A 23,559-nucleotide genomic window follows, 5' to 3' on the forward strand; every position below is an offset into this window, starting at 1 on the left:
GAGAATTGTCAACAGTGAGACACATATGCAAAAAATAGAACAAGTTGATTGAATATATACAATGAATAGCTTATAGCTAGAAAATCAGAACTCCCCCAGGCAAATGAGCACCTCAATATGGAAGTGTTATGTCCAAAAAAAATCTGTATTTTTTTCCAGTAGACTGACTTTTCTTACTTAGAATTTGCTGCGAATCATAGGACTGTGCTTTTCAGCAGTGTGCTCTGTTGCAGCTAAAGTGAAACCAGCCTTAGGAGCTCTGTGTTGTAGGAATAATTACACACCATCACACTTGGATCTACAAAGAGGGGGTTTCTTTGTTTTCAGCTCTCCCGAATTAAGTCATTAGTGGGCAGTGAAAATTTAATTTTATGTGTGTATAAAATTTTATGAAAATGCATGTATTTCATAACCCTCATCCTTTATAGTCAGGTTCAGAAAACATTTTTAGGCTTATCATTGTATAATCAAAGAATTATACTAACATATGATCAATTTTAATAATAGAATACAAATAAAGCCCATGGCTTATGGGTTTTAAATTATTCATTCCTATAGCAAACATTATCTTTATTTGTTTTTTGCAGTATAATGAACCCTATCTCATGTTGCAAGGCTTTAGTTAGTCAAAGGAGAGCAGAATTGTAAGTAGATCTGGTTAATTGATTCATAAATGAATCCCTGTGTGTGAAATGGTCTATTTAAGTGAGGTCAGATGGTACACATAAACATAAACTCAGGCACATATTGAATGGTACATTTAATTTTATTAACTCGGCTAAAGACAATTAAGGGTCAAGGACATAATGGTTAAGAGTTTGGACTCTGAAGCCAGCTCATCTCCATGACTTAACCTCTGCAAGTTGCTTAACCTTTCTAGGCTTCAATTTCTTTGTAAGTGGTAAGTTGAAGCCAGCTCATACTGGTTTTACCAGGAGCTGACTACTACATTTTTAGGGCTTTTAGAGTTGGTTGTTAAATACAGTCATTAAAAATCAAATAATATACACTTAGACCTAAATATATTTTATTAAAAAGAAAGATAATAAATAATAAAGCTCATCTCTTTCTCATGATTTTACTACATTTACTGTGGCCTACACCCTGGAGGGTATGTCTATTGTATCCGCCTGGTGGAAACACTATATCTGCTACCCCGTGTCTCAGCCCATTTGTGTAATTAGTGTTTTCACACTGGTAGCTGAAAACTGACCATGCTAGGAGCATTTACACCATAGGAATGGGCAAGTACTACAAATCAGGGCTTATTATTTTCTTCCAGAGAGTTGGTTGTTGAGTATTTACCAGCACACCCCTGCTTATATGAAAATGGTGGTAATAGTAGTGCTACCTCATTGGATTGTTTTGATGATTGCATGGATAATGTTTCTAAAGTACTTAGAACACTGGCATATATTAAGCCCTAGAATAAATTGTTGTTTAAAAGTAAATGAGAATCTTTGGAATAATGGTAATGGTTGTGTAACTTTTTACAGCGCACAAAACTTTCACTTGGCTTTCATGCCAACCACCGCAGGGATTGTGTCATCTTGCTGGTTAATAACCCAGGGCTCCATGCGTACCACAGGAGGGGCATGACTGATTTTTTTTTTCTTTATTAGGGCTGTACCTGTAGCATATGAAAGTTTCCAGGCTAGGGGTTGAATCAGAGCTGCAGCTGCTGGCCTATGCTACAGCAATGCAAGATCTCAGCCACATCTGTGACCTATACCACAGCTCATGGCAAAGCTGGATCCTTAACCCATTGAGCGAGGCCAGGAATCGAATCTGCATCCATGTGGATCCTGGTTGGGTTCCTTACTGCTGAGCCACAAAGGGAACTTCCATGAGTGATGGTATTTTGAGGGCATGCTCTGAACTTGAATCTCTGAAGATGTCTTGACCCATGTTATTTCATCCCCACAAGCACCTGTTTTACAGAAGAGCAAACTGAGATTCAGAGATGCAACCTTGTTTGAGGTGGCACATAAGGTAATGGTAGGACCAAGGTTTGAAAACAAAGATAGCAAAGCCTTTCTCTTCTCCCTGTGCCACTGGTTCTCAAAGGGTGGTCCTTGGACCAGTGACAGCACAGACATAACCTGGGAACTTACTAGCAGTGCAAATGATCAGGGCAGCTACCTCTTCCCATCCCTGTCCTACCTGGAGCCACGGTGTGGGACTCAAGGGACCCTTGGCAGTTCCCTCTGCAGGCAGCGTGTGGTCCCCATGGGACCAGCATTAGACAGAAACAGAAGCTGCTCGTGCTGCCCTTGGCAGGGGATATTCTCCTGAAGCAGGGGTCAGACAAGTAGAGTGAGGAGAATGACCTGGGTGGACAGCAATGAGGCATGTTGGGGGCTTGTGGCTGCAGCACCCAGGCCTTGGGAGCCCCTGCCCCTTGTCTCCAGCTGCTGGTTCTCTGTGTTGTCACATCTTCTGGTGTTTACTCATAAACTTGGACCTTAATGCTGCAAATGTGGATTTTTATGAACCATTTAATTTTTTAATGCTGGTAGCTGAATCGAATTGTAAGAAATACTGTGAAGGACCATCTGAATGTTTCTGAGGGCTGGTGTGGTTTATGGAACACTGGTTTGTGTCTAAAGTACACATTAATTGTCTTTATTCAGATTCTTAATAAGTACCTATAGGATAAGGTTTATTAGGAGCCCAGAGATAAAGATAAATCGTACAAGTGTAATTGTCAAGTCTTCCAATGACTCGTTGTTATGTAACATGACCAAGCACTTGCCTGATGGTGTGTGGTGGGCAGCAGGGCAACCGCATGGCACAGAGGGGAGATTGTGGATTGGTAGTTGGCTCACAATTGGTGTCCACTGTAGATTTGGGAGAAATGGTGTGAGCTGTACAGCTAGCCCTCTACCGCCTCATGGAGTAAGTGCTTCCTCTTTGCCGGACATTGGAATACATTCTTTTTTTTTAATGTACGTTTAAATTTATTATTATTATTGATTTACAATATCATGTTAATTTCTGCTGTACAGCATAGTACCCTGGCCACACACACACACACACACGCACATTCTTTTTCTTATGCAAACTTCCACCATCTTCTATCCCAAGAGATGGGACATATTTCCCTGTGATAAATTCTTCATCAATATCATCCCTACATGGGTGCACTCATCTCCACTTTACACTCGCAAGAGACCAGTTCTCATCCACCCTCACATCTGGCTGATTTCAAAGATTCCACCACCCTGCTTCCCCCGTCTTGATATCTGAGCTATGGGCCAATGTTATGTGACAATTGAAAAGGGACATTGTATCCCCCAAGCAGAATTGAAAGAGCCGTCGGAGATACTGTTATTTTATGGTTGACAATGCCATGTGGCTGAGAACGAAAGTGCCTTGTGTTGCCTTGATCAGACTTGGGGTGTGAGGTCTCTCTCTGCCCTTTCTCCTCAGTCAGCTGACCTTCAGGAAGTCATGTTTACGGCGCTCATCAAGGACAGACCCAAGTTTGTCCGCCTCTTTCTGGAGAATGGCTTGAACCTGCGCAAGTTCCTCACCAACGACGTCCTGACTGAGCTCTTCTCCAACCACTTCAGCACCCTGGTGTATCGGAACCTGCAGATCGCCAAGAACTCCTACAATGACGCCCTCCTCACATTCGTGTGGAAACTGGTAGCTAACTTCCGAAGAGGCTTCCGGAAGGAAGACAGGAACAGCAGGGACGAGCTAGACGTAGAACTTCATGTATGTACCAGCACGGTTGTCTGCCTGAATTATTCTATCTCTGTAGTCTTCCTACAAAAAGATCCACCTCCATCTTTCCTACTCCCTACCTCATCGCCATAATTAGTTAACATGTTGGCGTTGTTCATTTCTTCTGCTGCCTTTATTTAAGTGGTCAAGTCCTAGACAGATGACAAGTGGTGCTTTTTCTTGCTTTATTATGTGTGCTATGTTTCAAACTAGTGGTTGCAGTGTTTCTTAATTGCAAAGCTTGGGGTGACACGCCTTCTGATGGCATCTAACAGGGAAGAGGGACAAGTGAATGACCGCCTGCTCAGGTCTTAGCTTTTTGGACATGATCTGTCTAAAATAGGTCTCTGCTACCCATGCAAGGGACTGGAGAACTGCCAAGTTTTCTTTTGTGCGTAACAGGCGTAGTGAATATTTCCAAAGGGATAACCCAGGTTTCCCGTTGAGAGGATGTTGTGGATGGACTACCTGTTTTCTCTCAGGATTTCCTCTTTTAAGTACAGGCAGGCCCCATTTCCAGTTGCCAACACCTGCAGTTCTTTGCTGAAGGTTTGCTTTGGTCAGAGCCCAGTGACTGCCAGAAGGTGGTGTATCAGTTCCCCAGCAACCTCCCAGCTCAGAGGAGAGAATTCTCCTAGGGTTGCCTAGTGGGATGAATCTCTAGTTACCAACCATGACACCGTGTTCATAATGTCCTCTTTATTGGTTCTTTCTTTCCAATCTCATTTCCTCAGTCTCTTAGAGGTTTTCCTGGAATGACTTTTCAAGTAAACTATTTGTCTCAAATTCTTGATTACTTCTGGGGAAACTCAAACTAGGCTGTTACCTTTTATAGTTCTAGAATTTTAATATATGTGTGTTGCAGAAATCTAAATGAGCTAGGTGTTTGAAGGAATTGGAGGTGTTTAGAAAGCTTCTGTGTGATGCTATTTAAGTCAAAACTCTCCACAGTATCCCTAACCGTGCCAGAAACATGTTGGATCTTGGTTAAACCTGTAGGGAAGATTAAAAGGAATAGGTTGTTTTCTATCTGAAACGGTTCCCTTGGACACTCTGGGAGGCTGAGCAGGAGCTGGGGTTCTAATTGGTGTATGAGGAATTGAAACCTTGAATAGCACTCCAAAGATATAACTGCAATGTTACGTTGTGATAATTGAACGCAAGCTGTAGGAAAGTTGGAATTTAGTCTGAACGATTTTCCCGGATGAGAAAGAGAAGGAATTGCTTTCTCTTCAGCTTGTCAGAAGTCATTCAGATTTCAAATTGCTGTCAGCACAGGGTTTTCACCCTTTATACCTTTCCATCTACTTTTATGTTCTCTTTTATGATAGATCAAAGATTCTGGGTCAAATTATACCACCTGGTGAGCTGTGGAGATGAAATTCACATCACGGGTCTGTTAAACAGGATTCAGACACCCAGTTACGGAGCTCTCCAAACACAGGATGCTCTTCTAGGGCAGCCTGGCCCCATTTTCATTCTTCTACTGGTGTGTCTGGTAAGGTGGTGCTCTACCTGCGTGTGCTGACCCAATGCTCTAACCCCTCCCAGGACGTGTCTCCTATCACCCGGCACCCTCTGCAAGCTCTCTTCATCTGGGCCATTCTTCAGAACAAGAAGGAACTTTCCAAAGTCATTTGGGAGCAGGTAAATGTCCAAGTCCACGGCACATGTCTGCTTTGTCGTGGTTGTTCTCGCCCTCTCAAATGCAGTGTCTCATCTAAAACATCAATGTAATGGGATAGTTGAAGTCAATGGATATACCCGTTGCCATGTGAACAGGGGTATGTTTGGGAGGGAAGGTCCCCAGAAAGTTCTGGGCTTGATGGTCAGTCCAGTAGGTGCCTGCTTCTTGGGTGTGTGTGAACATGTGATTGTGTTCCAAGTAGATGAGGTTTATCAGTTTAATTTAAAATTAATTTCTAGCTTTATTGCATTATGGACAGGAGGGAGGGCCTGTAAAAATTATGCTTTGGGAGATGATTGAGTTTTTTATTTGTGGTTCTGCACATCATGATTTTTAGAAATGATGGAGCAACAGTTGGAAAGAAGCTCCATTCTCCCCTTTCAGAGCAGACAGCTGGGCACTGAGTATCGACTCACATACACAGTCTCGCTGACGACATTGTCAGGTCTTGACGCCCTTGGTCACTTTTCCCTCTGCGCTGGTGCAGCACGATGGTGGGTAGTCAGGCCTTCCACTGTCACTTCGATCTGTGAGCTTCTCCTGTGTTTATCTTTTTTTTTTTTTTTTTTTTTTTTTTGCTCTTTAGGGCTGCGCCTGTGGCACGTGGACGTTCCCAGGCTAGGGGCTGAATTGGAGCTACAGCTATTGGCCTACACCACAGCCACAGCAATGCAGGATCCAACTTGTGTCTTCAACCTACACCATAGCTCACAGCAATACTGGATCCTTAACCCATTGAACGAGGCTGGGGATCGAACCTGCATCCTCATGGACACTAAGTCAGGTTCTTAACCTGTTGAGCCACAGCAGGACCTCCTGTGTATCTTTTTTTTTTTTTTTTTGGAGCTGGAATTTTGTAAAATTGATATATATTTGGTGTATAGCATGAGTCACAGCTGTATAATATAGTGATTCACAATTCTTAGAAGTTATATTCCATTTACAATTATTATTATAAAATGTCAGCTGCATTCCCTGTGTTGTACCATATATCCTTGGAGCTTCTCTATTTTATACATAGTAGTTTGTGTCTCTTTTTGTTTCATTTTTTTGAAGCTTTATTGACGTATATCCGGTTCACAATGTTGCGATAATTTCTGCTGTACCAGCGATTCAGTTGTACATTACACGTATCCATTCTTTTCCCACATAGATGATCCCATCTGGGTAGAGTTCCCTGTGCTCTCCAGCAGGTCCCCGTTGGTCACTCACTCCATATACCCCAGGATGCACACACCGGTTCCAATCCTGCATTTTTCTTGATATTTCCTCTTTGTTATGCTCATTCCATGTTGAGGATCGTGCGTAAATCCAGGATCCAGATTCTTGGTGCCCATTGCAGATTTTACTAGAAATCATAATGAACCATTCAGAGGTGCATCTCTCCCTGCTGTTGCCATGACTTTGTCCTTGTCTGACTGACCGCAAGGGATTACGAGTTAACCCTGACACGTCATTCCTCTGAAAGACCAGGGGCTGTACTCTGGCAGCGTTGGGTGCCAGCAAGCTTCTGAAGACTCTGGCCAAGGTGAAGAATGACATTAATGCTGCTGGGGAGTCAGAGGAGCTGGCAAACGAGTACGAGACCCGCGCGGTGGGTAAGTCTCCGGGGACGGGACCCTCAGGCAGCACAGGTATGCCAGGCAGCCTTGACGGATTTGTCCAAGAAGGCAAGTGGGAAAACGTGGGCTCTCCCAGCCCACAACTGCCCAGGGCCATGCCCAGCCCAGGTCGAGGTAACTCCACACCCCAGGGAGCTTTGGGGCGTTTTGTTCGGGGGGGTACTCATGGAAACTGTCATAGGTGTGAGGTTTTACCTGCCTCGCAAGGTAACAAGTCAGCCTGCCAGTTTCCTATGCATGCAGTGATGGGAGACCCCAGACCCCTGGGTCAGGGACACAGATGGTTTCTCACTGATGGCAGAGGCAACAGCCAGACAGCATCTTGGGTTGTTCCCGTATCTCGGTTCCCCATGGGGTGATGTGAATAAAGACTGGTGTGGGTGGCCCCCAGCTCCCCAAACTTAGGAGACACGAAACTTCTATCAGGCGACAGGTGAGCTGTCCAGCTCCCCTCCAGGCACGATTTCTCATCACCTGGTTGGAAGATGGCAGAGCCAGGTGTGTCCTCTGTTTGCTGTTCACCTGTCCTTGAATAAAGCTTGTCAGGGTCCCTGCTCAGAGGCCCCAGACTATACGGGGATGTGAGAAATCCAGGACCAGTTACCTCCCAACAACAGAGAATCTTAGGCCAACTTGATTTTTTATTTTTTTTCTATTTGGGAGTTTTAAGTTTGCAGTGTGGCACTTTGCAAAATGCATGCATATTTGTCTGTTGCCTTATCTAATGAAGACATACTTGTGAGTTTAGCTTCTCTGTGTTGGAAAATAGGTGTTCAACTATTTCTTTTATGAGATTAAAAGTTTGAGAATATTATGTTCATTTCTGGTGGACTTCAGGCGATTTCTCCTAATATTTTGACTTGAATTTCCTCTGAGGCTCTGCATTCCACTGTTTTTGTTGTAAGGTCTCAAAATGTAAAGCGCACGCTCAAGGCAATAGGCTGGTGTTTCTTATTCCATCATTTTGGGGTGTTTTTTGGCACTGTGCCTTTTATGCAATGAACCTTCCCCAAGAAAGCACAGAAGGTTAAATGAGATGGAGGGGGCTGCTCTGTGAAGGGGAGGGAGAGTGTATGGATCCCCTCCCCAGGAGCTGAGCCCCCCCCAAGAGGGGGCTCCCCGTGTTCACTGCAGCTCAGTTCATGGGCATTTCTAGACACCTGCTTCTAGGAGGCGCTGTGCTGGGTATGGGGCACCTGAAGCAGGTCTCTTTGTTCAGTAGAGAAGCACGTTGTGTTGGCATTTGCTCTGCCTTTTATTTTATTTTATTTTTTGCTCTTCAGGACCGCACGTGTGGCATATGGATGTTCCCAGGCTAGGGGTTGAATCAGAGCTACAGCTGCCAGCCTGCACCTCAGCCACAGCAATGTGGGATCCAAGCTGAGCCTGTTACATACATCGAAGCTCACGGCAATGCCGGATCCCTGACCCACTTATCAAGGCCAGGGATCGGACCTGCATCCTCACAGATACTAGTCAGATTCATTTCTACTGCACCACAGTGGCAACTCCCACTCTGCCTTTTATAACTTAGGATGCTCACAGCCAGGCTTTTCTGGAAGTCAGGGCTTGGTTGGGGGGCGGAGGCGGGCAAGTTCTGTTTGCTGGGCAGCCCTGCCTCCTGCTGCCCTCTCTCTGCTGCTCATGTCACTTAGAGCTGTTCACCGAGTGTTACAGCAGTGATGAGGACTTGGCCGAACAACTCCTGGTCTATTCCTGTGAAGCCTGGGGCGGAAGCAACTGTTTGGAGCTGGCGGTGGAGGCAACGGACCAGCATTTCATCGCCCAGCCCGGGGTCCAGGTAAACACACACAGTCACCAAACATCACGCCCAGAAATGGGCCTTTTACATCGGATGCTGTTAGCAGCATCCAAAAATGAATACTGAGAACAAATCTTCTCCTCCAATTTCAAGGCCACAGCAGGAGAAGATGGGTGATATCAAAAGATGGCAGAGGTCCTTGTCTCAGGAGATGCTGCAAGAGAGAGCTTGAGTTTCCACAAAGCAAATGGCACAGACCATGATTATGAGCTGGGCCTGCTGTGTCTCTAACTAGTTTGTAGGGATGGGGCAGATGACACAAGCTCTCTGAACCTCTGTTTTCTCATCTGTAAAATGGGCATGCGAGGGGAGGAAGGAAGGGTTGCAGTGAGGACTCAGTGAGATAACCTGTGAACAGTGGTGCCAACCCTTTATGACTGGGCTGTCACTGTCACTGTTACTGTTACAGCTATTATTCGTAGGAATGGCAACAGAGAAACGAGTATGAAGTGGGTTCCGCCAGTGTAGACGTTTTCTGCCTTGGGATTCAATTTTATGCCTGGGGCCTCAGGTTTCAGAGGGGAGATTTTCTACCCACGACTCCAGCTGGAGGGCCTGATGGAAGGGAAGGGAGGCGGGGGAGCTGTATGGACTAACACCCCCCTTACACAGGCAGCCACGCTGTGTCTTCTCAGCACACATGGTGGTCGACAGTTGACATCATCCTATTTTACTGAAAGAGAGGAAGGAGAGAACTTCGGCGCTCAGAGTGGTTCTGGAATGTTCCCCAGCTTGCTGCGAGCAAGTAGCGGTGCTAGAATTTGATTCCATGATGACCGATTGTCTGCTCGATGGACTTTCCATCATTCTGTGCAGCAGTAACGAGCACCGTGTTTATAAAACACCCGCTTGCTAGGGCCGCTAAGTGGCCTCAAGGTCCTGTGTGACAAGGAAGATACAGGAGTCTTGCTGTTGCTCCTTTCCAGCCTCTGCACCGAAGTGGGCTGGGGGTCACTGGCCTTGGGATGGGGGGGTGCCTGGGAGATGGGCTGGCTGCCTCGGCTGCCGCTCTCTGCTCTCATGGTCTTAGGCCCCCAACCCCTTCCTGATGGTGTCCCAGAGCTTCGTGCCCTGGGGAGGCTGACTCGTGCTCCTGTCCTCATTCACCAAGCCCGAGGGTTTCAACCAGATGCCAGTTCACTGGTGGTCATGGAAAATCTCACTGCCAGGCCCATGGGACCAGAGGGTGTGGTTGCTGTGGGCAGGGTACCATGGAGGGGTCAGATGTCGCCAGTGACCCTAGAACCAGAGCTAGTGGGGACCTTTCTGTGTCCAGGGGCCTCGTGGTGCCGCTTGGCGGTGGCCCAGGCAGGGTCAGGACGTTGAGGTAGGCTGGATTCTACTTGTCTATGTGCCCCGCAGAAGAAGACCCCAAACAAGGATCTGACTGCAAGTATTTTGTTCTGGGCGTGAGTCCAGCAGGCGCCTGAGGGGAGTGGAGGCCGTGAGTCAGGGAGGAGACGGGGAGGAGGGATTTGCGGGTGCGCTAAGGAGGGAGTTGCCCCTGCGCTCACCTCCTGAGGCTTCCGGGAGCTGCATGGCGCCTGCCCTGTGTTGCCCTTCTGGGCACGAGGAAGCTGGCCTTTCGCACCAACTGCAGCTTGTTGCTCCTGGGGGCTGCCCCTCTCGGGCCAAGTTCAGTTGGGGCCACAGCAGCCCCTGCAGGACGTGGCGGGGGGCAGGGGAAGCTGTCCTCTCCTGGAGGGAAGCGTGGGGTGCAGGTGTGGGGGGGGGGCCCTAGCCCCACTGCCAGTGCTGGGGAGGCCTCAGGTCCCCAGTCTGCCACAGACACATTGGTCCCTTCTGATAGACAGGCTCTTTTTTTTTCCTTTGTTTTTTTAGGGCCACACCTGCAGCATATGGAAGTTCCCAGGCTAGGGGTTGAATTGGAGCTGCAGGTGAGGCCTACACCACAGCCACAGCAACATAGGATCAGAGCCACATCTGGGACCTATACCACAGCTCATGGCATTGCTGGATCCTTAACCCACTGATCGAGGCCAGGGATTGAACCTGCGTCCTCATGGATACTAGTCGAGTTCCTTTCCACTGAGCCACAAGGGGAGCTCTGACACGCTCTTTTCTGAGAGCTGTGTGGTCCCTCTCTGTGGCTCTGCTCTCCCCTCTGTGTTGACCTAAACTCAACCTGAGTTGGGAGCTCCTGTCGTGGCTCAGTGGTAACAAACCTGACTAGCATCCGTGAGGTTGCAGGTTTGATCCCTGGCCTCGCTCAGTGGGTTAAGGATCCGGCGTTGCTGTGAGCTATGGTGGAGGTCGCAGACGTGGCTCAGATCCCACATTGCTGTGGCTGTAGTGTAGGCCAGCAGCTGTAGCTCTGATTTGATCCCTAGCCTGGGAACTTCTGTATGCCATAGGTGTGGCCGTAAAAAGACAAAAATAAAATAAAATCGACCTGAGTTGACTAATTCACACCTTGTTGGGATACACCTGGTCTATCTTTCAGGGGTTGATAAGGTCAAGGAAAAGCTTTTCCGTGCATTTCAGCCGGAGTTGGTGTTGAGACGCCAGTGGTCTGTCCCTTCCCGACTTCCGTTTAGTTTCCTGACAAGTGTCACCTGTCTCCCTGCGGAAATGAACCCTTTGGGACCTGCAGATAGCACTGGACGTGCATGCGAATGTGTGAATCTTTCAACAACTACAAGGACACTTGTTTAAACTTATATAATAAGCATTAGAGTTGGTTAACTTTCATAGGCTTAGTGAATTTGGATTCACACGACCTCTAAAGTTTGTTTAGGAAAGGACTGAAAATAGAACAGAATTTTAAATGGTTTAATCATAGCGGCTCAGAATCCAGGTCACTAATAGGAAAGGATAGGGACCTCAGCGCAGAGGGTTATGTGTTTGCGGGGGGTTGGAGGGCTGGGAAGAACAGTTGCACACCACCTGGCGTGTCATTACGTTAATAAGGACCTATGTCCTTGTCTCTGTTTCCTGTAGAATTTTCTTTCCAAGCAGTGGTACGGAGAGATTTCCCGAGACACCAAGAACTGGAAAATTATCCTGTGTCTGTTCATTATACCCTTGGTTGGCTGTGGCTTTGTGTCATTTAGGTATGAAACTGAGGCACAAAATCACTTTGTACCTGTGTACATGCATCCATGTGTGTGAGTGTGTGTGTGTGTACATGCATCTGTGTGTGTGCATGTGTACATAATGCAGCTTTGTGTGTACATGTGTGTGTGTACATGCATCTGTGTGTGTGCATAATGCAGCTTTGTATGTACGTGTGTGCATGTGTGTGTGTACATAATGCAGCTTTGTGTGTACACATGTGCATATGAGCGTGTGTGCTCGTGTGTAAAGGATTGTAAGGCCTAGAGCTTACGACGCTCACCCTAGTCTGGGGTCTCCTCTGGTTTTCCTGGGGTTTGATTTCCGACAGGTGGAGGTGGGGTCCTGTGTTCAGTATCCGAGGCAGGATCTGGGTTTGGCAACCACGACGTGCCAAGGCCGAATTTGGCTGGGTCCGTCCCGGAGCGCCGTTGGCCGCCGCCCCTCCCCGGCCCAGCTGTGGGCGTGTATCCCCCTGTGTGCGGGAGGAGGGGGACCCTGACCCCGACCGTGACGCGCTGTCATCCCCCGGTCCAGGAAGAAGCCCCTGGACAAGCGCAGGCAGCTCTTGTGGTCCTACGTGGCCTTCTTCACGTCCCCGTTCGTGGTCTTCTCCTGGAACGTGGTCTTCTACATCGCCTTCCTCCTGCTCTTCGCCTACGTGCTGCTCATGGACTTCCACTCGGTGCCGCACCCCCCGGAGCTGGTCCTCTACGCGCTGGTCTTCGTCCTGTTCTGTGATGAAGTGAGACAGGTAGGACAGCCCCCCGCCCCCGTGGGGTGCCTCCCCCTTTCTGAACGCCGGGGGGAGCAGAATTGCTCCTGAACTTCCCAAGTCATTATTCCCCCCAAATAAATGTGCCTGTTAGGGGGCAGCCCTTGAACGTGAAAACGCTCTTCCGTGAGATCGCTTCGCACCAAGCTCATGCTCTGCTCTCTGATTAATGGTCATTCATGGAGGTGAATTACTCAGGGGGAGGGATGCTTTCAAAGAGTGGGTTGCCCTGCGTGGCTGTGGCTGTGGTGTAGGCTGGCAGCTGCAGTTCCAGTTCAACCCCGAGCCTGGGAAGTTCCATATGTTGCAGGCATGGCTCTAAAGAAAAAAAAAAAAAAAAAAAAAAAAAAAAGGAGGTTGACTTTGGAGGGTAAACCCTCTCCCAGCGGGATGAGTGTCAGGGCAGCAGCAGGGCTTTCCGGCTAAGACCATCTTAAGGCCCAGTGTGTCAGATGGACAGTGGTGGAAATTTCGGTAAGTCCCTGTGGATTTTAGGGAGTTCGTGTCAATTATGCATGGTGCTTTTCTGAAGTTTCTTGGGAGCCCTGCTTGGCATCTTCTTCTCACCCTTAAGTCCAAAACCTTAGCCTGAGCCTGGCATATAGCAGGTGCCTAGTACTGTTGAATAAATAAATGTGGCTGGGGAAGACTGGTGCTGTCCCTAAATCCTCATGAAAATTATCCCAGAAATCCTTCCAAAATAGTCGTTTACAAAATGTTTGAGAACTACTGTTGTTGTTACTCATATTCCTTCTGATCCCAAATCCAAAAACCTATCCAGTCAACAAGTATACCCTAGGTGCTTCCAGTTTATAAGGTACTATGCCAAGGGCTACAAGATGTTTGGAAGAGCAAAGAATGCTGTTCTTGACCTTACCGAATCACTGCCTAGAATAGAAATCCTAAATTGGTTTTGATCATCATGCCCACTCTAATAGATGTTTATTTTATTTTATTGGCGGCTTCCAGGAGCCCTGGAAAGATTCTGAGGCTCTTTTTGCAGGAGGAGAGTGTCTTAACCCATTAGTGGTGTTGGCCTTGGGCACGAGAGGTTCCAGGAGTCCTTGCATCAGTGCCCTGGATCTGCCTTCACTTACCTAGTAGATGGAGGTACAGTGTAGGCTGGAGATGAGGTGCAGGTGGAATTATGTTGAGCAAGGCAAGATTATCAGGCTTTCTGTCCTCCAGCAACTCTTCCCCAGGACGAGGTGTTGCTGACATGCAAGGGGTTTCTATGGTTCCTATGACTTCACATCAGCCTTGTGAATGTTCCAGGCATTGGCTCAGGAGGTCACAGTCATGGCCACCCAGCTGGGTGGCGTCACAACACAAGTTCATGGTTCTGCGATCAGGTTGTGGGCAAGGTTGGTTCCTTCTGAGAATGGGAGGGAGAATCTGTCTCGGGCTCCTCCCCAACTTCTGGGGATGTGCTGGCTATCTTCGTCCATCCTCGGCCGTCGATGCCTTACGTGATCCCTGTCCTCACGCCCACACAGAGTTCTCCCTCTGTGCTTGTCTCTGTCCAAGTCCCCCTTGTCATAGACACTAATCATGGTGGTCCAGGGCCCATCCTGCTCCAGTAAGGACCTCACCTTAATTACATCTACCAGAACCCTACTTTCAAACGGGGTCATCTTCTTTGCTTTTTTTTTTTTTTTTTTTTTTTTTTTTTGCCTTTTTTAGGGCTGCGCCCGTGGCATACGGAGGTTCCCAGGCTAGGGGTTGAGTCAGAGCTCTAGCTGCTGGCCTACACCACAGCCACAGCAACTCGGGATCTGAGCCCCGTCAGCTCATGACAATGCCAGATCTGTAACTCACTAAGGGAGGCCAGGGATTGAACCCACGTCCTCATGGATACTAGCGGGGCTCGTTACTGCTGAGCCACAACGGGAACTTCCAAACGGGGTCATATTCTGAGGTGCTGGGAGCAAGGCCTTCAGCGTATGAATTTGGAGGGGCATGGCTCAGCCCACAACCCTTCCAGGTAGCCTTTTTCTCAGCGGCTGTCTTTGGCCTTCTAGTTTTCTCTCTCTCTTTTGACTCACTTTGTATCATCAGCAAGGGTGTGAAAATATCCTGCTTGGGAGAAGTAGAGAAAGATGGGAGGAGAGTCAGTATTTAAAACGGGAATGGGCCCGGACCATTATGAGAAAGTTAACCAGGAGCCTTTAACCCAGGAACCTCCCGAGAGTTACACTGTCGTGGGAGCCGTGCCGCATGGGTCCCACGTGTTCTCTCCTGGACCAGTGAGGTCGGGTGCCGGGGCCCTGAGTCCCGCCTCCCATTGCTTCCCTCCAGGGCATGGCCGACCACCTTTCAAGGCACATCCAAGAGAAGAAGACAGTGTCCCCATGTTGGCTTTTGCAGAGGAAGAAGATGAAGGGGTGCAGTGGGAGGGCTTGTCTCGCTGCAGAGGGAAGGCAGGGAAAGAAGTCCTGAGCACAAATACGTGCAGGGAGAGAAGGAGAGCGAGAGGGAAAAAGCTGCAGGAACTGCAAATGGCATGGTAGTAACATACTTAACTCCTTGGATCTTCTGGTTCCCCATCTTTTTTTTTCCCCCTTTTTTGGCCGCCCCGAAGCATATGGAGTTCCCAGGCCAGGGGTGAGATCTGAGCTGCAGCTGAGACCTGAGCCACAGCTGCTGCGACGCTGGATCCTTCAACCCCCTGTGCTGGGCTGGGGACCGACCCCACGTCCTGGCGCTGCAGAGACACGGCCGATCCTGTCCCACCGCATTGGGAACTCCGGGTCCCCCATCCTTAAAGGGCATCTTTCCTACTGGAAGAAGTTCCTTTTTTTTTTTTTTTTTAGAGATACTGACATATAGCACTGTGAGTTCAAGGTGTACCACAGAGTGAGAGCACACACATACTGCAGAACGATCATCATGTGACTTACTCCCAATAGAGGACAGGGTGTCCCACGCCTCACTCATCTCATCAGCATCAGCTCTGCTGGGAGTTCCAGCTCCTCACACAAATCCGCTCCTGCCCAGAATTGGGCAGCGTGGAAATGACTTAATTTGGATGTTTGTTTCTTTTTCATATTTGATCCTTGGGAACTAGCATGGGAGCTGGCGTTGTCTTTCTGGCCAAGTGTGTTATCTTTTTTTTTTTTTAATGAATTGATGAGGCAAGGGCTTTTTGATTCAGCTCCAGAGCTGTGCTGTGACTGAGAACAAGGGTGACGTGTGAGGCCACAGCTGGGCAGTGCCAAGGAACCTGGCAGGAAGGGGCCAGGTATCCCTCTGAGCAGGGGGTGCTGTTGATGGCTGCTCCTTGGAATGGTTGGAAAAAGGTGAAAAGTTCTTTTCCTGCTTCTGGCTCCCAACATTCCTCCCCTTGTCCCGTTCCTGACCCTGCTGCCCTGTGGCCCTTGTCCACATATCATTTGGATCCCCCAGGCATCTAAGGAAGGGGGAGGTCCAGAGAGAGAACCTATCCTGAGTTCCTCTGGTGGGCAGAGCTTGGCCTGGATGGAGGATACAGGGAAAGGCATCCTGGCTTAAGCCAAGCACTCATCCACGTACTCTTTCTGTCAACAACGATTTATCAAGCAGCCGTTAGGTGCCAGGCAGTGTTCTAGACTTGAGGATGCAGCAGTGACCCAAGTGGGAAGATATGTCTGTCTTCATGGACTTTGAGCCAGTTAGAGATGGTGGCAGGGTCATTTCTGGGCACCTTTGGCGGGGGGTGAGCATTGCGGGCAGCCCCAGATGAACATGTCTTGCATGGATGGAGGACAAGCGAGAGTAAAATTTGGAGTCTGTAAGTCACAAGCGTTTCCTACAAATCGAGTTTACATTGAACTGCTCGTGTCCTATTCGGGTCATGCAGGAAGGTGCCTTTTGTTTGGAGAGGGGCTCTGGGCAGGTGGAGTGTGGAGCACTGCTCGGGAGGGGCACAGAGCAGGGACAAGGAGTGGGAGTGGGCGGTGGGCACGAGGTTCCTGGTAGGCACATTAATATGCTTCCCAGTTACTCCCCGGGCCCCACGTGATGTCCAGAGGGTCTGGCTGGGTCCCAGCTGTCCTCCCTTCATGGCGGTGGTGTTGGATGCTGATAAGGACATGCGGTTTTGTCCCAAGTGTTTCCTCTCTTCCTTTGTAAACATTATTTATTTATTATTTTTGTTATGGCTTCACCCGAGATGTGTGATAGTTCCCGGGCCAGGAATTGAATCGGAGCCACAGCTGCGACCTATACCACAGCCTCAGCAGTGCTGGATCCTTCAACCCACTGCGCTGGGCTGGGCATCTAACCAGCACTTCCACAGAGACCTGAGCCGCGGCTGTGGTTGGATTCTTAACCCGTTGTGCCACAGCGGGAACTCGTAAATGTGATTTTTGAATGGATAGTTTGCACCCAGAGATCCTGCGTATGAAGGTGGTGGTGAGGGAAGCTCCCGAGTGTGGGTCAGGTGGGGTCAAGGCCAGCTCTGCCAGGGGGGAGCAGCTCTATTGTGCCCCCACAGTGCACAAAACAGCCTCACAGATTCCTGTCATTACTGGAGGATGACACTAGGGGTCGCTGTTTCCCTTCGGGTCTGCAGACTCGGGCCTTTTGGAATCATCCATGCGCTTGGATGCTTCACTCAGTTCTGCTGGCCTGGGACTGTCTTAATTAACCTAATCCACACTTGTTAGTGGAAAATCAAAACCGCACAGGATGTTACCTGTTTCGGATTGTGTCTGGGTCAGAGGCCTGCCCTGCAGTCTCTCCCTGTGTCCCCCTTGCCCAGGGGCAGAGGTTGCTCTGTGAATTGGAATTTTTTAACCAAGGCAATCAATAAGTGCAAACACAGTTGCTAAATAATGCTTAGGTCTGTTAAACAGACTGTGAATGTTTATTTAAAATGAGGTAAGTCTCACCGTCCCTTCTCGGAAGACACGTTCAGTCTTGAGGCCCTTGGATCCTCAAATCCAGAAATAAGTGGTCCTGATATTTTATGAGTATATCTCTGGCATTCAGAAAAGAGGCTGCTATTCCCTTTTTTTTTTTTTTTCTTTTTAGGGCCACACCCGCAGCATATGGACCTTCCCAGGCCGAGGGTCAAATTGGAGCTGCAGTTGCCAGCCTCCACCACAGCCACAGCAACGTGAGACCTGAGCCACATCTGTGACCTACACTGTAGCTTGTGGCAATGCCGGATCCTTAAACCCCGAGCGAGGCCAGGGATCGAACCTGCATCCTCACAGAGACCGTGTCAGATTCTTAACCTGCTGAGCCACAAGAACTCCTGCTCTTCCTTTTTAAAGATGTTTTCTTACTGCAGCGGTGCCTCTGAGCCCAGAATTGATCTTTGTAGGGTTCCTCCCACCATGCAGCCCAAGGCTGAGGGGGCTGAGGCTCCCCCCTGTCCTGTGCCTACCTGCCTCAGACCAGCGATTCAGAGGGAAGCTGACTCAGGTAGAGCCTGTCCCCACCACCGTCACCTTGCGAATGGCTCTTGGAGGCGGCGATCAGTGTCACTGGGACCACCCAAATAGACCGTTAGGGATCCTGACTCGATTTCTGAGCTCAGGAGTGCAGCCCTCCCCCAGGGGAACACGGTCAAATCAGGCTGCTCACACGTGGGGGATGTTCATCCTTCCTTGGCGCTTGATTTCATAGCCCTCACCCCTTTGTCCACTAAAGTTGCTATTTTCGTTTATAAAATGGATGAAAAGAACTACTTTCTTGAGACATGGATGATGTTTCTTGAATTCCTTCCAAGCCTAGGACGGTGGGATGGCTGTGGGGTCTGAAGAAGCAGGGTGATGCAGGAGAGAGGAAACCAAGCTTCAGAACCCCGGCCCCCCCACCAGCTTGACTTGGGGCAGGTTCCGTGGTTTTGTTTTCTTGGGTCTTATCTATCTGCTTATCACGTGGACCCGTGTAGGGACTGCATTTAGCAGAACTGAAAAGTTCCTCTGACGGAGTCGACTTTGCTGTCGTTTTCCTGCCTTGCGTGAGTCTGGTGGTTTCCTTACCTGAGCTCTCGTGGACCGTTGCTCTTACCTCCCCTCCGACCTGTCTCACTCTTCATTTTAAACGTGTTTCGTGTCTGTCTTCCCCACGGGCCAGTGGATTCCTTGAGAGTCGACATCGTACCCAGTCTGATGTCTCCGTGTCCCAGGAGCCCAGCAGATGGGTTTGCAATCCCGTGGGCTTGCAATCTCAATAAATATGTTGTGAGTGAATGGATGAAGGAAAGGGTTAGATGCCCACCTTGGAGCCACCCAAATCTGGCACGTGGATTGCCAGAGAGGCTGTCCAGGTGCCATCTTCTCGTGGAGAATCTTGTCCTTCTAAGTGTTTTCCTGACATGTTGTCTTCTGAGAAATCATGACCAATAGTTACAAATCATGACGGAAGACTCACTGAGGCACATTGTTCTTATCAATCCTTTCTGCGACCACACCTGTCCTCACAGGTGACACATATACCACCTGTGTGCAAAAAAAAAAAAAAAAAAAATTTCTAAACTTTAAAAAAGTTCCTTTTATGGAGATGTTTTATTGCCAGCTGCCAGAAGATTTTCGCAATAAACACACAGATCTGTGATGGATAACACCCTCTAGAGTTGTGCAGTGTGCAACCTGCACCACTGTACGTGGTTTCTCAGGGGGTTCCATATTTTCCCACACAGGCTAAACTCATTCTTTGCAAGTTCCTCTTTAAAGAACAGGAAGGATCCGAGAGTCCTTTTTCTTGACTTTGCTAGAAATCCATGAATAACAGAAGAGCAAGTGTGCAGCCTACTTTCCGATCCCCCTGGAATAGCACAGGGCAGTTGTAGGACCCACTTGGCACATCATTGGCTCAAAAGGATCTGGACAAAAGTTTGTGAAGCCTCGTAAACCTGGAAGCAGTTGATATTTCTAAACTGCTGTGTCCTCTCTCTGTCCCTCTCTGTGCGGCAGTGGTACATGAACGGGGTGAATTATTTTACCGACCTGTGGAACGTCATGGACACGCTTGGGCTCTTTTACTTTATAGCAGGAATCGTATTTCGGTGAGTAGTCCTTACCACTCTCCCAAGATTCAGATGGTTTTGGATTCTCTTGGGTGGAAAGGCGAAAGAAAGACATTTCAAGCCCAAGAAAAGTCTGTCTGCCCCATTAGAGATTATTGCAAATGCCCGCTGTCTCTGCCTCTTAGAGACACAGCTTGGTTGGTGTAAAATTGTCTCCTGTCTTCCCTCCCCCTGGTGATCTGGAATTTGCCAAAGGGTTCCGCACGGGCTTTCCCTTTGTGGTTCTAGAACTGGGGGAGAGAGTTCAAAGTCGTGGGGCATAGAGATGGATGAGGATGTGACTATCACACGGCCTTTTCGTCTGGGGCCGTGGCATCGTCTAACCTGCACTTAACTTCCACTCGAATGCTGCTCCTGGAGCCTGCCCTCCCAGTTGCAGGATTTCCTCCACCCAGAGCCAGAGTGTGCGATTAGAAAAACCAGCCGAAATGATGGCTGAAGGTGAAAAGCAGCCAGACTCCACGTGATAGGGGAGTTGGGGAGCCTTCAAGCCTTGGCTCCCCCTGTGCAGGCCTGCTCCCTCCAGGCCTGCCTGCCCTAAAGAGCGTCAAGGGAAACCTCGTGCTTCTGTTGGAGCCCAGAATCCTGACTGTGCACGTGTGCGTTTACCCAGAGTGAGGTGCTTTACACCGAGTGCTCTCTTGACGATTTGCATGGGGTCAGACCTCAGTTTCCGCCTCCCTTTGGGTTAAAGGCCCAGCGTTTGAGTCGCCGTTGGCTGGATGTGATTCTAGAGGGTCCCAGGTAGGAAGCACATATGGAGGTCCATGAACACGTTAGCAGGTGGTTAGCTAATCACATGATCTGGTGCAAACGAGGTACGTTTCCCTGGGGGGACGTCTGGCAGGGTCGAGTCTCAAGTGGCTGAAGTCATTATAGACCTTGTGAGCCCGGAAGTTAGCGATGGCGGGATGGGCCCCGCAGTCGTATTTGGGATGGAAGACGAAAGGGTCGGGAATCTTGGCAGCTCTGTTTTGTGTGACCCCCTTGCCCCTCCTGGGGTCCACGAGGGCAGAAGTTGGGGCCTTTGGATTTCAGTCACTGATGGGAGGGTATGCTCCCTGGTCTTTTATCCCACTTGCTCTCCATTCCCCGGCTCCTGGCTGTTGCCATGCTTTTGGTTATTTTTTGATTTTTTTGCTCTTTTGGGGCCACACCTGCAGCATGTGGAGGTGCCCAGGCTAGGGGTTGAATTGGAGCTGAAGCTGCCAGCCTCTACCACAGCCGCAGCCATGCTAGATCTGAGCCATTTGCAACCTACACCGCAGCTCACAGCAACGCCGGATCCGTCACCCACAGAGTGAGGCCAGGGATGGAACCCGAGTCCTCACGGATGCCAGTTGGGTTTGTTACCACTGTGCCACAATAGGAACTCCTTGTTTTTTTCAAGAGCACCACTTTGAAATATTTTGTTAGTGTCTCACAAATTCTGTTCCCCTTCTTCCCACAGGCTCCATCCTTCCAACAGAACCTCTCTCTACTCCGGACGCGTGATTTTTTGCCTGGACTACATCATATTCACGCTAAGGTTGATCCACATTTTCACTGTCAGCAGAAACTTAGGACCCAAGATTATCATGTTGCAGAGGATGGTAAGAATGAGGAATATTTGTAGTTGTCCTTCTTCCGGTTGTACCCAGGTTCCTCTCACTGTCGCGACGGGATTTTGTCTGCAGAGTGACGGCTGCATTTCACCATCGGTCGGGTTTGCTCTCTCCGATGTGTTTTCATCGGGGCCCCTTCCAGTTAAAATTTAACACAGGATGACAGTCAGCAAAGAGCATAAGTCTGTTCATTTCTGAGAACGATCTTTATTTAGATTTGACACTCAGAGCCCAGGCAGTGTAGGGACTTTTATACCCATTTTATAGATTTGGACTATCGGGTTCAAGGAGGCTAATATGTTTGTCTGGAGACACGCAGTGAGCCAGAGGTAGAGCGAGGACTGGAGCTTTAGCTTTCTAACCAAGTGGAACGGACGTCAGGAAAGCGCTACCAGACCCGTCTCATGGGGGGTGATAATTACACACCGGTGATGTGGCTTCTTTCAGCTTGTTTTCCACGTGACTCATACCTCTCGTGCCTCTGTCTTCAAATCAGATGGGCATTTGGATGAGCTCATCTGGAGGTTTCTTTTCCAAGGCTGAGCTCCGGTTTGTGGTTTTAATTCAAAGCGTATCTGGGGCATCGAGTCACCATGAGGTCATGCTCTGTGCGCAGAACCTTAGAAAAGATGAAACTGTGCATTCCTGTCTAACAAGGAGAGCTTTTGCTTTGCCTTAGGGAAAGAAACAATGCAGGCATGACTGAGGGGTCTGCAGAACTGGAGAGAGGGAGGGGCTCCAGGCTGGTCTCATTCAGAACATCTCTGCTACTGAACTGGTTTGGGGACCTGGGAGCAAAAATGCGCCTGTCAGTTTTCATGCTGGGAGACAGACGCCTGGAGACCTGAGGGTGATGATGGCCATTTTTAAAAATTAATGAGCGAATGTTGGGTGACTTAGGTCCCAGGGCTCCAGCGCCTCTGAGCTCCCCTGTGGTCGGCGGAGTGGGGGAGCAGCCACGGCATAGTCCTGACCCTGCTCTCCTGTCCTCTCGTCACAGTTGATCGACGTGTTCTTCTTCCTGTTCCTCTTCGCTGTCTGGATGGTGGCCTTCGGTGTGGCCAGGCAAGGAATCCTCAGGCAGAATGAGCACCGCTGGAGGTGGATCTTCCGCTCGGTCATCTACGAGCCCTATCTGGCCATGTTCGGCCAAGTGCCCAGTGACGTGGACGGTGAGCCTGACATGGCCCCAGGTGGGGACAGCTGGGAGGGGGCAGTTGCTTCCAGAACCAGGGCTCCCTGCTCTGGCTCTGGGGGTCATCTTAGAAGCACATGGCTGGAGTGTGACCGACACTAGGCAGTGGACACGAACTGTCAAAGCCTTTCTTTCTCCTGAGCTTCTGTCTGTCTACCTTGCAAGCTTAGGCCCAACATTTCAGACTGCTTTTTTTTTTTTTTTTTCTTTTTAAAATTTTTTTTAATTTTAATTTTAATTGTCTTAGGGCCACATGTGTGGCATATGGAAGTTCCCAGGCTAGGGGTCAGTTGGATGCAGCTACCAGTCTATGCCACAGTCACAGCAACGCAGGGTCCAAGCTGCGTCTGTGACCTACACCACAGCTCACAGCAACACCAGATCCTTAACCCACTGATTGAGGCCAGGGATCAAACCTGTGTCCTCACGGATACTAGCCAGGTTCATTACCATGGAGCCATGGCGGGAACTCCCCAGAGCAATCCCTTTTTTTTTTAAATTTTTTCTTTCTACTTTATTATTTTTTTTTATTACTTAATGAATTTATTACATTTATAGTTGTGCAAAGAGCAATCCTTGAATAAAGAGACTCTGACGTGTCACTCCTCTGTGTAAAGCAGTCTAAGGGCTACCCCTTGCCTTTAGTATAAAGATAAAAAATTAACGTGTCTGGTCACCGTGCATCTGTTCCCTCACTTTCACAGACCTTTCCAACCCCCACCACAGGTCCTTTGCAAATGCGGTCCCCTCTCTGGATGCTCTGCCTCTCCCCGTTCATTCAGTTGGTGCCTACTCACCCTTCCGTCCTCGGTTCAGAGATGCTTCCTTCTTGTGGAAGCTGTTCCCAGTGACCATGGGAGGACGCTCCCTTCTGTGCCTGAAGTGTACTCTGAACACCTCCTTCTTAGCCCTTCTTGGGGCTGGAAGGTTCAAAGAGCTGTCCAGACAGCTGTGCGGTCGACCATCCATCTACCCAGAGAGGTCGGAAGCTCCCGAAGGGCAAAGACCATGCTTACCTTGCACTTCCTC

The 23,559-nt window shown here is 49.0% G+C and overlaps 1 protein-coding gene across 5 annotated transcripts in view; it reads left to right on the top strand.

Annotated features, from left to right (window-relative positions):
* TRPM8 (transient receptor potential cation channel subfamily M member 8) overlaps positions 1–23,559 on the top strand; it is a 93,955-nt gene that overhangs the window by 39,657 nt on the left and 30,739 nt on the right. For all 5 annotated transcript variants that reach the window (XM_084999082.1, XM_084999083.1, XM_084999084.1 and 2 more), the window contains 9 exons: positions 3,433–3,723; positions 5,284–5,379; positions 6,888–7,017; positions 8,697–8,842; positions 11,825–11,937; positions 12,476–12,692; positions 19,619–19,710; positions 21,182–21,323; positions 22,336–22,507. In XM_084999082.1, the coding sequence (XP_084855208.1) occupies positions 3,433–3,723; positions 5,284–5,379; positions 6,888–7,017; positions 8,697–8,842; positions 11,825–11,937; positions 12,476–12,692; positions 19,619–19,710; positions 21,182–21,323; positions 22,336–22,507 (1,399 nt within the window). The remainder of the gene's footprint in view (positions 1–3,432; positions 3,724–5,283; positions 5,380–6,887; positions 7,018–8,696; positions 8,843–11,824; positions 11,938–12,475; positions 12,693–19,618; positions 19,711–21,181; positions 21,324–22,335; positions 22,508–23,559) is intronic.

Source organism: Sus scrofa, chromosome 15 (genome assembly GCF_054392235.1).
Source record: "Sus scrofa isolate SSC_HxYL_T2T_F1_AM1 chromosome 15, Sscrofa_HxYL_maternal_Yorkshire_Landrace_v2.0, whole genome shotgun sequence".
Lineage (NCBI taxonomy): Eukaryota > Metazoa > Chordata > Mammalia > Artiodactyla > Suidae > Sus > Sus scrofa.